The sequence below is a fragment of the Stylophora pistillata genome, chromosome 7, assembly GCF_964205215.1.
Source record: "Stylophora pistillata chromosome 7, jaStyPist1.2, whole genome shotgun sequence".
NCBI classification, from domain to species: domain Eukaryota; kingdom Metazoa; phylum Cnidaria; class Anthozoa; order Scleractinia; family Pocilloporidae; genus Stylophora; species Stylophora pistillata.
This window is the reverse complement of record NC_142525.1, coordinates 2,187,933-2,202,098: the sequence shown is the minus strand read 5'-3', so window position 1 is coordinate 2,202,098 and position 14,166 is coordinate 2,187,933. Positions and strand designations below refer to the sequence as shown.

Sequence of the window (14,166 nt, the reverse complement as noted above, 5' to 3'; positions counted from 1 at the left end):
GGTTGTTGAAACGTCAATCACTACCACGGACAACAGTCCTTCTCCCGACTACACTCACACGGACGATCAGACTACACCTTCATATGTTACCTCCGGGTTCAAGCCATTTACTGCACAGAATGTTATGACTTGTATATAAAGGCTTCTATTGGTCTTCATGATAAATGTTGTTGATTTTTGAACGAAAGAACTGCTTACTGTGCAGAGAAGTCACTAAAGCCAGATGACAGAGAACAATAGTTCAGGCAATTTGGTTTCCATCAATGAGGCTTTCTTGAGACCTTTCTTTAGCAGCGATCTCTAATGCTGCCTTTCCTCTGGATCCCTGGGAATTAATGAGACTTCCTAGGGGCTTTGTACAGAGTTTAATGTTTAAGCTCTTTAGTTACCATTAACTTTACTCTTTAACTCCCAAGATCTGATTATGAATTCTCCCCTCTAGCTGCTACACATTTCTTTATAAATTGGTTAGGAGAATTTGGTGTTCAATCAAGATAACAACTTCTACCTGATAAGTTTGAGTATTCTCATTACCTGTTTGCTGGATCATGTATGGATATTATAGGGAGAAGTTACATGTTAATCACTTGTGGGAGTTAAAGGGTTAATCAACCTCTATATTTACCCTTCATCCAATGCGGTGTTGTTCTCCTTTATTTTAAGCATGTTACATGTAGATATAATAAACCTCCAAACTGGCAGGGCAAATCCTTTTCTCACTGTTGAACTTTCAGGAATTCCTAGTGCTTTTCAATAGTGATAATAGGTACTGCAGGGTGTGCATTTTACATGTCACAACCTGAGAAGGAGAACACTGCTAAGGTTTATACTTTTAAAAAGAATTCATTGCTCTTTTGATTGTAGGTTGAAACAAGTGAAAAGTAGACGGACAGAAAATGTGCTCTCTCTCACAAAAATATGTGAAGTGATTTGAAAATGTGCCTTCCCAATGAAAATCACATGGCTAATAAAAAATAATTATTACGCTTTCTCCTGATGCTTGGAATCTATGTTTACTTGGTAATTTTTTAAACATCATTTTTGTATTTTCAGAACAACAGAAATTTTTGTTTACTGCCTGGGAGACAATTCTAGAGAATGAAGAATCACATCAACTGGTAATAAATAAGAACCCATTTTACTACATTTTGTAACAAAATGTTTTGCAAAATTTTTATTCTAGTTGGTTCCTCATGCGCTGTCCTATAGTGCTCAAATTGGACTAGTGATAACCTATCATGTTAAAAAATTTTGTTAAATTTTTGGTTTTGATTAAGGATTACCGGTATGATAAGAAATTATAACATAATAAACACTCTGTCCATTGGCTGATTGGTCAATTCAATTTCTAAGGGGATGCTTTATTAGGTTTTTAGAAGCTGTGGTAACTAGTTATGTCATTAAAGCAATAGAACACATTTTCTGGGCTCTTTAATTAATCCACTTGAGATGTCATTAAGCAATAGAACACATTTTCTGGGCTCTTTAATTAATCCACTTGGGATGTTTGGAGAACACGAGTAGAGCTTTCCTTATGTTCTCCCAACAGCTTTATCAGGCTGTAGAGCCCAAAAAAGTTTGTTCCATTGCTTCACTAGATTTGATTATTTACTTTTGTTTTAACTCTAGGTTCTGTCTGATGTCAATGCTGATTCCTTTTCTCTCCCACTTCAGGAAGTTGACGTAAGTGTAAAATCTAGAAGAACACTAATTTTTAACAAACTTCCACTATGGAGGAGTTCCATTCTGCCATGATTTACCCCCATACTCTTACAAAATCAGACATGTACTTTATCTCATTTTGAATCAAGTTTTACTGGTTTGATGTTTATGAAGATAGATACAGCTGTTTCGAGAAAGGTTGTCCAATAAAAGTGTTAAAGCTTACGCTACAAACCTAAAGGCATTATGGGTTGTATCACTGTTTTATCCTCAAGTTCACGAGATTTCAGCGCAATGGAAGGTGGAACTATGAATATCTGTCTGCGTGTGTTAAAAGAAACAATCAAGAGTAGGTGCGACACCTATTTAGTAAAGGGCGTTCCTTAATGTGAAAATGTGTTCAATTTAAAGCAATACCTCCTCGAGAACTGCACGAAGGAAATCGCTCCCGCGTCCGAGACAACATTCCAAATTGGGTACTACACCGACGGAAAGAAGAAGTACTCCATATTATCAGAGATCCAGCTTGCCAAGGCGTTATCCTTGGCAAAGAACGGCATCGTAACCTTGTGGGTGGACCCACATAAAGACCCTTCAAGAGGAAAGGTATTTTTTTACAAATTCTATAAAACAACCCACGTTTTGCCGCACTTGACGCTAAACATTCAGGGTTTTCTTTTTTTTTTTTTGACTGTCGTTATCATTTTGTAATATTAGCTAAACCCAACTGCAATATTGCGCTGAGTGAAAGCGAAGAAGATGGTGACGAAAAAAGAGAGAGTAGCCATGACGCTTGCTTATTGAGACTGCGAAAAAAAACAGAAGCTTCTAGAATTCAATTTACGATGCTGGGCACGAATGATGGTGAGGAAAATTTAAATTTCCCGCGGATCACTTCCAATTAGAATACACCATTTAATTTTGTAACGTTGTTGAAATATTAACTTTAAAGTAGGAGTTGAAGAAATGTGACAGCTATTCATATAAATTTTGGACGAACGCATAAAAATAGCACGAGCTGCACGTGGAGTAACGCACGCATTATCGTGCGGTGAAACAAAGCGTTTGACAATCGGGAAGCAAATATGATATGATAAAAAGTAATTACACATCTTTCCCTCCGTATAACTTATCTCTGATTTTCCGAAAACATTGCTTGATACCTACTGTAATTACTATCTTACGACTTTTGAAGCAAACCTCAATTTATTGACTGCTGCTCATAACACTCGGAGCTGATTAGCGCGGCAATTAAAATGAAGCTATTAGTGTTGTTTTTTGTTTCAGGTAAACGGAACCCACGACGAGTAAGACAACCCTCCGAACGTCCCATTCTTTACTGGGAAGGCGAGAGGTTCGGTCAAACACACCCAATCATCCAGCAATGAAGTCACCGGGAATTCTACAGACATTGAAAAAAAGGTAGGCATCTTAACATTTATCCAACAGATGGAATTTTTTGTGCCTGCATGTATTCAGTGTTAATTAATCAGCTAATTCATGTTTGGTTTAGACACGTATCCGTAGTGCCATCCTTTAGCAGTTGAAGGACCTCAAGAGTTTGAAAGACGATGGTGTTCTTGACGAAAACGAGTTTGTCTCACAGAAGGACAAGGTCTTTATAATTGAAGAAAAATTCATAATTTACGTGAATAGTAACTGTTGTAAAAAAAAGTCATTACAAATACTCTGCTTGTCGAATATAGTTTTTGATTTCTTCATCTGTGACTTGAAGAAACGCTTCTTCAACCATAAGTTCTGGATCCATGCAAAATTGCCAGGCTACATCGTTTTCCCTGATCCAGCTCTTTACTTGTGCAAAAAGTTCCTCACACGGCATGAAATCAGGACTGTAGGGCGGAAGAAAAAGAACAATCGCTCTCGTTGCATTAATTGCGTCAATCGCTGCTTGCGTGTGGTGGATAGCCGCATTATCTAAAAGACAAATAAAAAGGGAAGAAATTAATTTATGGGGGTGGGCTATTTATAGTGATGTTTTTGACAGAGAATTTGGATAAGGGTGGAAACAGTTATTTTACAGTTCAATCAAAATCTTAATGTTGCCAAAGATTCTCATGTACCCATTATGACCACTGATCGCGGGTTGATTCCATCAAATGGAAGCAAGTTGGTGCATAGCTTTTCATCCACAAAGCCTTCAAATGTTGCTCCATTGACGTTCCCCTGATAAAGGCCAAGATCAATCATACCTTCTGTACAAATAATAGGAATGGCGGTCATGCGCGGTCCCCAGTTCTGCGCCATACGTTTCACCTCAGCTCTTTTACCCATCGGGCTATAACCATTTGTACGTTTAAGTCTCTTGTCCTGATAAAATTAAAATAAGAAAAACACAAAAGCAAAGTGAGACCACTAAACGATCAGGGCTAAATAATAGCAAAACAGAGAACGAAATGTTGTGTTAGACAACAAACAGACACATACAAATCCGCTTTCATCCAAGAACATCATCATGTTGGGATCCAGGAGACAAACATCAGACCTAAAAAGTACTCTGTCTGCTTCAGATCTTTGAAGGGCAATTGTTTTCAGCTTTAAATGCGTGATTATGACAATATTAATAATAATCAAACGTTTTTTTCTTAAATTTACATAAGCAAGGAAAAATCAAAAGCAACACTGACAAGAAATATTTGACAAACCCTTTTTCGGCTAAAACGGTTGCGTTTCAAATACAGCAATATGCCCGAAAGAGCACGTTCTAACCCTGTCTGTTCGTAGATATTCTGTGCAATTTCTGAGAGGGTTTTTTCCGGGTGGTCAAGTACCGCTTCCATTATTACAAACTCCATGTGCGGATGCAGAAGAAAACTATTTCACGGTCGTCCCAAAGTCTCTGCTTTGACTTCACCAGAATTTAAGCATTTTGTTACGTAGCGTAGAATGGTTTTCGGCGACATGTACAAAGTAGCCGCTACCTCGTCAACGCTGCCGGTATCCTAAACACTCTTTCAAGTCTTCGCTGCCGGTATCCTAAACACTCTTCAAGTCTTCGCTGTACGGTCGAGGCATTGTTCTGAGCTTTTAGTGAGATTTATTGGATGTTTCCCAGACTACCTTTCGGCATTGTCGCGTACACTTTCACGCTTTCTCTGGACAACCTTGGTGGAAACAGCTGTATAAACTGCCAGGTAAACAGAAAGCAAAGGGTTCAATTTCATCTAGTGTACTCCAAGCTGTTTTCAGTTAGTCACAATTTAGTCATTCTCTTAGGTACTGTCTACTTATATGGAAAAGTCTGGATTGAATCTGCAAAAATTTACATCAGGTGAAGTATCTACTTTTAAACATAGTTAACTGTTTTAAATTAGTTCATTTTGGATGTAAAAACCTGTTACGCTGTATGTTCACAAGAGAGAAAACAAGGAAGTCAGAACAAGAGAGAGTTAGTTAACTAACCTTTAAACACCCAGAAGTGATTAATATGTAACTTCTCCTTATAATATCCATACATCATCCACCAAACAGGTAATGAGAATATTCAACCTAATCAGGTGTGGGTTGTTATTCTTAGCTAACACCAATTTCTGGTAAGTTACTTACAAGGGAATATGTTAGGCTCTTAGACTTAGGCAAACCATTGTTTTTTTTTTTTTACCCTTTCACTCTCAAGATCTCCTAAATAATTCTCTTTACTAATAATTTATGTAAATTTTTTTTCACAAAATCAGCAAAAATACAGGATAACAAACAAAATTAAGACAAATTAAGGTATAAATATTAAAACAAGTTTAAAAAGTCTCTAGCTGAGAGAAAAGTCTTGAATCTCTTCGGTATTAACAACTGTCCTTCAGAGTAGCAGAATTCATCTTATGTCTTCATTATTTTGCTTCAGCTTCATTCAGTAGAACAGCAAATAAATTGACAATATATGATCGACGTCCTTAATAATAAATTTTTCCTGAAAAATATTTCACAAAAAGCAGTTCTCTAAAAAAAAAAAAAAAAAAAGAAAAATTCAGTAAACTATCTCTTACTAATAATAATAATAATAATAATACTTTAACCAATCAAATCACAAAATAAGTAATTTGAAAGAAAGGGGGAGACACGACACAGCTATGAGGTCTCCAGTTTCTGTTGTTGTAGCAGAGATTGTAATGGAGAACATTAAGGAACATGCCCTTTTGACTTGCCCACAAACGATACTGCTTTGGTTATGCTACGTTAAGGATATATTCACTGCCATACGACAAAATGAAATCAACGCATTCCACCAACACCTTAACGGACAAAACAGGGGCTACAGTTTACCAGAGAAGTCTAGGAAAATGGCAAACTTCCTTTTCTAGACTGTCTGGTAAGCTATGACAACAACTCACTACAGACAACAGTTTACAGGAAACTGACACACACCAACAAATTACTAGATGAGTCATCCTACATCACACAAAGCCACAACTATCAGAGATCTAACACGACGCGCGCAACTAGTATGCGACTCAACAGACAGCTTATCCGATGAGAACAAATACCTTTACTGTGTTTCTTCAAAGAACTACAATGATGACTTCATGTGATGAAACACTCACCGACCTACTACTACTACTACCAAAACAAACGACACCGCAACTCCTACGACTACAGCAACCATACCATGCATAAAAGGCATGTCTGAGAACATCTCGCACATCTTATAACCCTTCAATATCCGCGTTGCCCACAAATCCATCAGCACTCTACATCAGTTACTAACCAACATTAAAGACAAGGACAAACCAAGGAACAGACAGGGAGCGATTTAAGATCAATTGCTCCAATTGCCAAGCCTCCTACATCAGAGAGAGTAGCAGAAACCTCGCAACAAGACTAACTGAACACAGACAGGCGACGAGGAAAGGTGATCTTAACAATCACATTGCTGAACATCATCGACTTACAAACCACAATATCGACTGGGACTCTGCGCAATGCCTAACCTACAGCACTAAGTACTTTCATCGACTGACTCTGGAAAGCTCGTTTCCCAACTTAGAACAGATTCCCCTAAACAGGTGTTAACTACTACTGGCTCTATACAAATGACTCATTCACGACATTAACATTACAAACAAACCTAACAGAATGACCTAACTATACTTACAGATTGAAACAGACCAATCACGACCGACTTACGCCACTTGAGTCTTGCAGCCACGAACATCACGGCAAAACTGACCAATCATTTTACACAAACTGGACTAAGAACATTCTACTGACAACCACTATTCACTTGACTCTGATGATGACTTCCACACAGGTTGTCGAAACGTCCGTCAGTCAGCACCACTGACAACAGTCCTTCTCACGACTACACTCACCCTGTAGTTTCACATTTTCTTGAAATTGAAAATAGAATTTAAATTGATCTGAGAGTGACTTTTTTCAACAAGAAACATCCATTTCTTTGTAGGCTAAACCTGAAAATTTAAGTGGTGTCAGTATGCTATAAAATGGGTGGTCAGCCTCAGTTGAGAGTTCTCACTTTGTAACCAGGCCTCCCTTTCTGAAAAGCCTTCCTTGGCTTCTCCCCCCCTGTCCTGGCACAAAGTATTGTTATTCATTTTGCAAGGTAGCACAAAGTACTCATTAACCCTTAGACTGCCAGGATCTTACTGTTAACTCTCCCCTCTAGCTGCCAGACATTTCCTTATAAATTAGTTGTGAGAATTTGATGTTAGATCAGGATAACAACTTCTACCTGCTGACTTTGATTACTCTCATTACCTGTTTGCTGGATAATGTATGGAAATGATAAGGAGAAGATACATGTTCCATCACTTATGGAAGTTAAAGGGTCAGCTTTTTTGATGACCAGAGGAAAAGTACTGGCCTGCATTCCATAAAAGAGTTTTTAATATTCCCTTTCTCCCCTACTGTGATAAGCCTCACATCAAAACGCCTGAAAAATTAATAAGTTCTGGGCTTTCTGTGATCAGTTAACTCTCAACTCTTTACCTTAAAAGATAAACATGTAACTTCTCTCTGCAATATCTATACATTGTCTTACAAACGGGTTGTGATAAAAGCCAACTGTATCAGGTAAAGGGAGGTATTGTGACGAAACACTAAATTCTCTTTCATAATTGCAGGCCTGCAAATAACGGCCGGTCAACGAACAATGTCCGGTCAAAATTGGGTACTGTCCGGACAAAGCCTTGGGTGGCCGGACATCTTGTCCGGTCATCTACCGACTCGTTCAAAAAAATTTTAATTTTTGACTGTTCGATAATCACAAGGTACAACAGTCATGTTTCTGAAAGAAAAAAAAAAGATTATGAAAGTAGACAAATTAGTGGTCGAGACATTCCCAGCAGTCGCAAATTTCCACGATGTCATCAAGTCCTGTCGCGACTGCAAATCATCACGTCTTCCGTTATTTTATCTACTTTATTTAAGTGTTCCCAGTCAGTAGAGGGTTTTACCTTTGGCTAGATACCATAATTTACTCTTAAATAAAGTGATTGATTATTTGACTGATTGAATGATAGGAAAGCGCCCTCACGAAGAATAATCTCGCTGCATCGAGAATACTCCAAATAGCATGTGTTGCAAAGTGCAAAAAGCGAGCAAACGGCTCAAAACCTGGAGAATCTGACCACTCTTAAACTCTAACAAAAATTCACAACTGTAACTTTAAAAATAGGGCTCTGAGTTGTACTGAAAACAAAAGTGTTGTAAAATTATTAACTTGTAATTTTTCTTGCCAGACCGACTTGGATTCGGTTGTTTTTTAGTTGTGCCTACTGTGCAATCTTGGTTCACTATTGCGAGAATTCCGACTATTAAAATTTGTCCGGCCAAAAAAAGGTAGTGTCCGAGCAAAAGCATGTTTGACCGGACAACGTGACCGGCGACTGCTTGTTCGTTATTTACAGCCTCGTAATTGACAAAAAAAATGTATAGTACCCAGAGAAGACAATTACTTAATAAGATCTTGTACTTTACCTGCAGGAAAAAGAAGTTCAGGTCAGGCAAAAAATGGATGAAATCAAAGGAAAGCTTACAGACAAGTCCCAGGAGGTGCTTCAAATGTGGGAAGAAAAGTCGCGCGACTTTATAGGTAGCTTGATTGACATGTTTGGAAGGGATGGTCGATTGGTAAGCTTGGTGAAGTCTTTCTCTAAAACAAACATTTTTCAAGAGGAAGAGAACAATAACGGCGCCTTTAAAAGTGATTAAACTTTCTATTGCTCTTAAGCAGTTATGTCCCTTATTTTCAGCATGACTGTTAAAAGAATCCTTCAACTTGTAGAGCAATCATTTTACCTGCTGAATTTCAAGAATGCTGAGCAATTTCAGGGGTTAATATGAGGTATAACAAGCAGTAAAGTTTACCCGTTATCACGCAAAAAGGAGAACACTGCCAAGGACAGATCACTGATCCCATAAAATTCAGTCTGACAAGACCACAGGTTCTCTTATTTTTATGTGTTTGTCTGTGCCTTCTTTAATTGTTATAATAACTAAATGATTGAGCAGCAAAATACTTTGTGGGTAAAACTCAGGAATGTCAGTTTCAAAAGATTAGTAAATTATGGTAATAAATTGTAAAAAGATTCATTAGAAAGATTTATAAATAAAAAGAATTTTAAAAAGATGTAGAATTTTACGTATGATGCACGATCCTTGCAGTAGATAGCGCTATTTAAGCAATAGCGAAAATCAGACCTGAAAAAAATCAGGCCTGTACGGGATTCGAACCATTGACCTCTGCGATACTAGTGCAGCGCTCTACCAATTGAGCTAACAAGCCAACTGGGAGCAGGCCGTTAAGTTGATTCGCAATAAACCCGTGAAAGTGATAAATAAGATACAATGAAATATATGAAGTTAATATATTCGGAACTGCGGTATTTGATACGTATGATGCACGATCCTCGCAGTAGATAGCGCTATTTAAGCAATAGCGAAAATCAGGCCTGTACGGGTATGGTATATATATATCAGGCCTGTATGGCTTGTTAGCTCAATTGGTAGAACGCTGCACTGGTATCGCAGAGGTCAGTGGTTCGAATCCCGTACAGGCCTGATTTTTTTCAGGTCTGATTTTCGCTATTGCTTAAATAGCGCTATCTACTGCGAGGATCGTGCATCATACGTATCAAATACCGCAGTTCCGAATATATGAACTTCATCTATTTCACTGTATCTTATTTACCACTTTCACGGGTTTATTGCGAATCAACTTAACGGCCTGCTCCCGGTTGGCTTGTTACCTCAATTGGTAGAGCGCTGCACTAGTATCGCAGAGGTCAGTGGTTCGAATCCCGTACAGGCCTGATTTTTTTTCAGGTCTGATTTTCGCTATTGCTTAAATAGCGCTATCTACTGCGAGGATCGTGCATCATAGGTATCAAATACCGCAGTTCCGAATATATGAACTTCATATATTTCATTGTATCTTATGTAGAATTTTGTAGTTTCAGCTTGTGAATATATTTAATCCAATGGTGTATGTCACCTCACTTTCTACCTTTTTATTTAATCTTGGTTAATATTTTTTTTCAGTTGACTTTTCCATGTAATCTGATCTGTTAACCCTAACCCAAGAGATCAATAAAACCTCTTTTTATTGTTTTTATGCTTTGTTTTCTGACAAAATTAAAATTAATCTTTAAACTATTTATACTAAAACCCACTCTAAACTACGGTACCTTTGTAAATTATTGTAGTAATATCCACAGACATAAATTGAATCCTTAGGCATTTGATGAAGTTTTAAAACTAGAAAAAAACTCATTTTAATTCTCCTTGAAGCTACAATTTTAAAGTTGCAAGGAGACTGAATTTTGACCACTATGCAGATAAGTTTAATTAAATTGACATAACTGCTCATCAGTAATCTATACCTGAAGTCAATAAATGAAAATTCATGAAGGATTGGGAAAAAAAAAGCCCTCATCTTAGTTTCATTGTAATTTTGTGGTAAACTCTAAACATTAAATTAAATGTTAAAATTAACCTTATTTAAGTAACGTTGCTGAATTTGAATTGTTAGCAAATGAATTCCCTACAAGTACTTTTTTAAAATTTAAAAAAAATTTTTTTGAAATTCAAATGGTATTACCATAATCTCTTTAAACTTTTCATTCCTTGGTCGCTTCTATGAAAAGACCTGTGTTAACAACCGTCAAGTCATTACTTCTATTAAAAGGTACTTCTGAATTAAAATAATAACAAATACATAATTTTGTTTGTTGATATAAGGATTAACATTTGCTTTTTAAATTATGTGTGATCAGTTACTTAGTGAACAAAATCAAAGTAACTATCTTTTGATATTCATGTTTGCTAAGGGAGATGACTTATCTCTTTAAGAATTGGTCAATAATTTTGGTCAATAATTTTGGTCAATAATTTTGGTCAATAATTTTGGGCAAAAGGTGGCCCAGCATAAATATTTTTTAATTTCTTGTTGGTTAAATGGACTGCTTTTTTTCCATTCTTGTTGCAAGAAATTTATGGATTCTTTCCATGTTTATTCCTCTATTATGCTGTATATATACCAACATGCTAATATTTCAGCTATTTGAATTTATATTTTTGCTTTTGTTCCACAGAACTACCTAATTGGTAAAGGCAAGGACACTATATTTGATGCAGGGGCACGAATTAAGGGGGCCGGTGTCAAAATAAAAAGGGCTCTGTCGCCTGGACTAAACATAGACCTAATGCTGGATGTGTCTCCATTTTGTTCCCCTTCGTCATCACCTAAAGTTCCTCGCCTGTCTTTTGAGCCAGAAATTAGTGATGATGACGATGATGGCATTGATGATGGTAGTAACATGCCAATTTACACAATTAAGATATATAAACACTATCTCAAATTCAAATAACTGCACGTTATTTTTCATTATTAATAGCAATTTATCAACAAAATTGAATGATTAAATATACTATTATTTTTTTATAATTCTGTTTTTGGTGATGAAGAAGAGAATCGTTAACTTCCTCTCCAGATTTTTTTGGCATCTAATTGGCACGCTGAGATAGATATGGATGTACCACTAAGCATGAAAAGTGTAAGTAAAGAAAGGAAAGCAAAAGAATGCAGCAGTTAACCTTGTAACTCCTAAGAGATCTGATCGTTAATTCTCCCCTCTAGCTGCGATACATTTCCTTGTTAATTTGTTACAGGAATTTGGAGTTTAATCAAGATAACAACCTCTACCTGATAAGTTAAGGTATTCTCATTACCTTTTTGCTGGATAATGTGTGAATATTTAAGGGAGAAGATACATGTTTATCACTTCTGGGAAATAAGGGTCAAGATGCTAACAAGATGTGATGGATCTCTTGAGATGTAGGTTTAATTTTTTGTTTTTTTTTTTTGCTTTTGCTTATTTATGCCAACATTGTGAAAAACAAACAAACATGATCCTGTGTGCCACTTCTATGCTGTAATAGCCCTTTTAAAAAGAGAGGTTAATGTTGAAGGTTTCTTAAAATATGAAGTTCAGTTCCATTTGGATGTGATCGTAAAGAACTATTTTCTCATTGAAATCTCCATCATTGACCTCAATGTAAAACAAAGCTTTAAGAATCTTAGAAATGGCTGACTAGCTATAGCTTTGTGATGCATTTTGGTCTGGAATAGGCTGGGGAACAAAATTAATATATCATTAATAGCAATTAATGTATCTGAAGAAAAGATTATGGATTGAATTATTTATGTTTGTACATTACTTTGCAAAAGATTGAGAAATCTACAACATTTGAAATACACAAAAAAAACTTTTCAAGACATGTTTCAACATGGCTTGTGTCATCTTGGTCATGGCTTAAATATACCTAAGCTTCAAATCTGAAAATAAACTTGGATACAATGTGGTTACAATATTTCTAGCTATTCATAGGATTTTCTGAAGCAGTTTGTGTTTCATTTTCTTGTCTCTTCTATAAACAAAATTAATGAAGTGGCAAACTTAAATTGATTAAAACCTCCTTTCGTATAATGTTTTTCGAAGGAAATTGGAATAAAAGCAGATGTATACAATTATAATGAAACAAAAGATCACACAGAGATGGGTCGCATTAATTTCACATTGTTTATGTCTGTTTTTGTCTTGATAGCTTGTCTATATATATACTGGTACTTTGTAGTATCAATTCTTTGCTAAATGAAAGATGGTGTAGGAGACGTGTCTTAACAAAGTTTTTCTTGTTTCTAGATGTCTTTTTATTATTTTGTTTGCTAATATGTACACTTTTGCACATAGGATGATCACTTGTATTATTATTATTAGTAGTAGTGGTTTCAAAAAAATTGACACTTGAAAATGTATAATTGTCATCCAGAGGCCAACAAATGAGCAAAAGGCCATCTTCTAACAATAATTTAGTATTTTCTAATTCTCATATGAAATCAATACATCTAATCACTAAGTGTAGTTTGCTTTTACGAAAAAACAAAATTTCTTAACAGTACTTTAAGTATGTAGCTTGTAACCTCCATGATTTTTTAAGTAATTTTGTTACATGATGTAGTACTGATAGTTAAAAGTCAAAAGTGAATCTTACCTAGGAGCTCGCACTTAGAGGTAAATTGAAACACAATATGGAATCTTTGTCTGAAAACTGCAAGGAAGGATGATTACAAGGAATTTTTTATTATTGTTTGATATTCAAATAAACTTATTTACTATTTACTTCATTGTCAAACCAATAGAAAATTAAAGAAGAATTAATTTTGAAAATGTGTTGTTGATATTTATTTCTGTTCCTGAAAATTCTTAAATTCACATACTTTCTTTTGTTTTTTTCACCATGTGAAACCAGAGATGTCATGGAGATTTTGATTCTGTACATGGGGAAAGTTTAAATCAATACATCAGGCACCGGTTGTTCAAAGGATGGATAACACTATACAGTGGATAAATCTCTATCCGGTGGATAGCACAGTACGTTTTGGCAACACTTATCCGCTGGATAGCGATTTATCTGTTGGATACTGTTATATGCTCTTTGAACAACCAGAGCCGGGTCTCTTAAAGATTCTCTGCTTTTTTTATCAATGTTTTTTGCTAATAATCCCTGTTAAGCTCCTCTTAGTGGCATGATGAGCTTTGCCTGGCCGAAGAGTTCTAATTCTAATTCTTAATTAATGGTCACAAGAAATGGGAAATCAAAAGATACTCACAAAAATTGCAACAGAAATTTGCGTTCCTTCAATTTTGCAAGGTTTAGTGCCTTCATGACTTTAAAGTTATTAGGACAGTGGAAGAGTTTCCAATTTGTGTCAACCATTACAACCTCATAGGTGAGAGGTTACACTGCCAAGCAATATTCTAAATGGTGACATCCATCATCAAATATTTTGCACATTTACAAAACCATCTCCTAAGTTACTTAGGAATCTCAATCCGTGGTTGAGTATTGCAATTTCACACATACTTTTTCTTAGTCAAGATGAAAAGTACACATACATTAGCCCCAACCAGTGTTCAATTTTAATTCAGGTTTCTATATTTCTCTGTTCAAAAGCTGTTTTGGCATAATTTT

At 36.0% G+C, this 14,166-nt stretch overlaps 2 protein-coding genes, 1 long non-coding RNA gene and 1 pseudogene across 16 annotated transcripts in view; 2 read left to right on the top strand and 2 right to left on the bottom strand.

The window, feature by feature from the left end:
• The window catches only part of LOC148726120 (DNA polymerase alpha catalytic subunit-like), a 121,773-nt gene that overhangs the window by 14,758 nt on the left and 92,849 nt on the right, over nt 1-14,166 (top strand). For 2 of the 12 annotated variants that reach the window (XM_088726622.1, XM_088726621.1), the window contains one exon: nt 2-917. The exons of 6 other annotated variants lie outside the window; for them this stretch is intronic. In XM_088726622.1, the coding sequence (XP_088582748.1) occupies nt 2-139 (138 nt within the window). In that variant the 3' untranslated portion in view covers nt 140-917. Of the gene's footprint in view, nt 1; nt 918-1,053; nt 1,119-1,629; nt 1,684-2,073; nt 2,269-2,379; nt 3,366-14,166 lie in introns of those variants that run through there. 4 more of the 12 variants (XR_015989233.1, XR_015989232.1, XR_015989234.1 and 1 more) reach the window with 4 other exon arrangements.
• LOC148726124 (uncharacterized) overlaps nt 1-14,166 on the bottom strand; it is a 40,837-nt gene that overhangs the window by 13,250 nt on the left and 13,421 nt on the right. Inside the window, exons 5-6 of one of the 2 annotated variants that reach the window (XR_015989265.1) lie at nt 13,186-13,242; nt 5,264-7,001 (exon numbers count right to left, since the gene is read on the bottom strand). This is a non-coding gene — a long non-coding RNA (uncharacterized LOC148726124). Of the gene's footprint in view, nt 1-5,263; nt 7,002-13,185; nt 13,243-14,166 lie in introns of those variants that run through there. The other variant, XR_015989264.1, reaches the window with a different exon arrangement.
• Nucleotides 2,850-4,583, bottom strand: LOC148726126 (uncharacterized; annotated as a pseudogene). The gene is made up of 3 exons (XR_015989240.1): nt 4,326-4,583; nt 3,744-3,990; nt 2,850-3,597 (listed from the first exon to the last, which is right to left on the bottom strand). The product of XR_015989240.1 is annotated as an uncharacterized LOC148726126 (transcript).
• On the top strand, nt 4,829-13,313 carry LOC148726125 (uncharacterized). Its single transcript, XM_088726682.1, has 3 exons — nt 4,829-4,951; nt 8,617-8,763; nt 11,226-13,313. Exons 2-3 carry the CDS (start codon nt 8,644-8,646, stop codon nt 11,499-11,501), a joined length of 396 nt encoding a protein of 131 aa, XP_088582808.1. The 5' UTR covers nt 4,829-4,951; nt 8,617-8,643; the 3' UTR covers nt 11,502-13,313.

Coding starts and splice junctions, on each gene's coding strand:
- LOC148726125 (XM_088726682.1), top strand. CDS start 8,644: ATGGATGAAATCAAAGGAAAGCTTACAGACAAGTCCCAGGAGGTGCTT. Junction 8,764..11,225: donor TTGGAAGGGATGGTCGATTG/GTAAGCTTGGTG, acceptor TTTGTTCCACAG/AACTACCTAATTGGTAAAGG.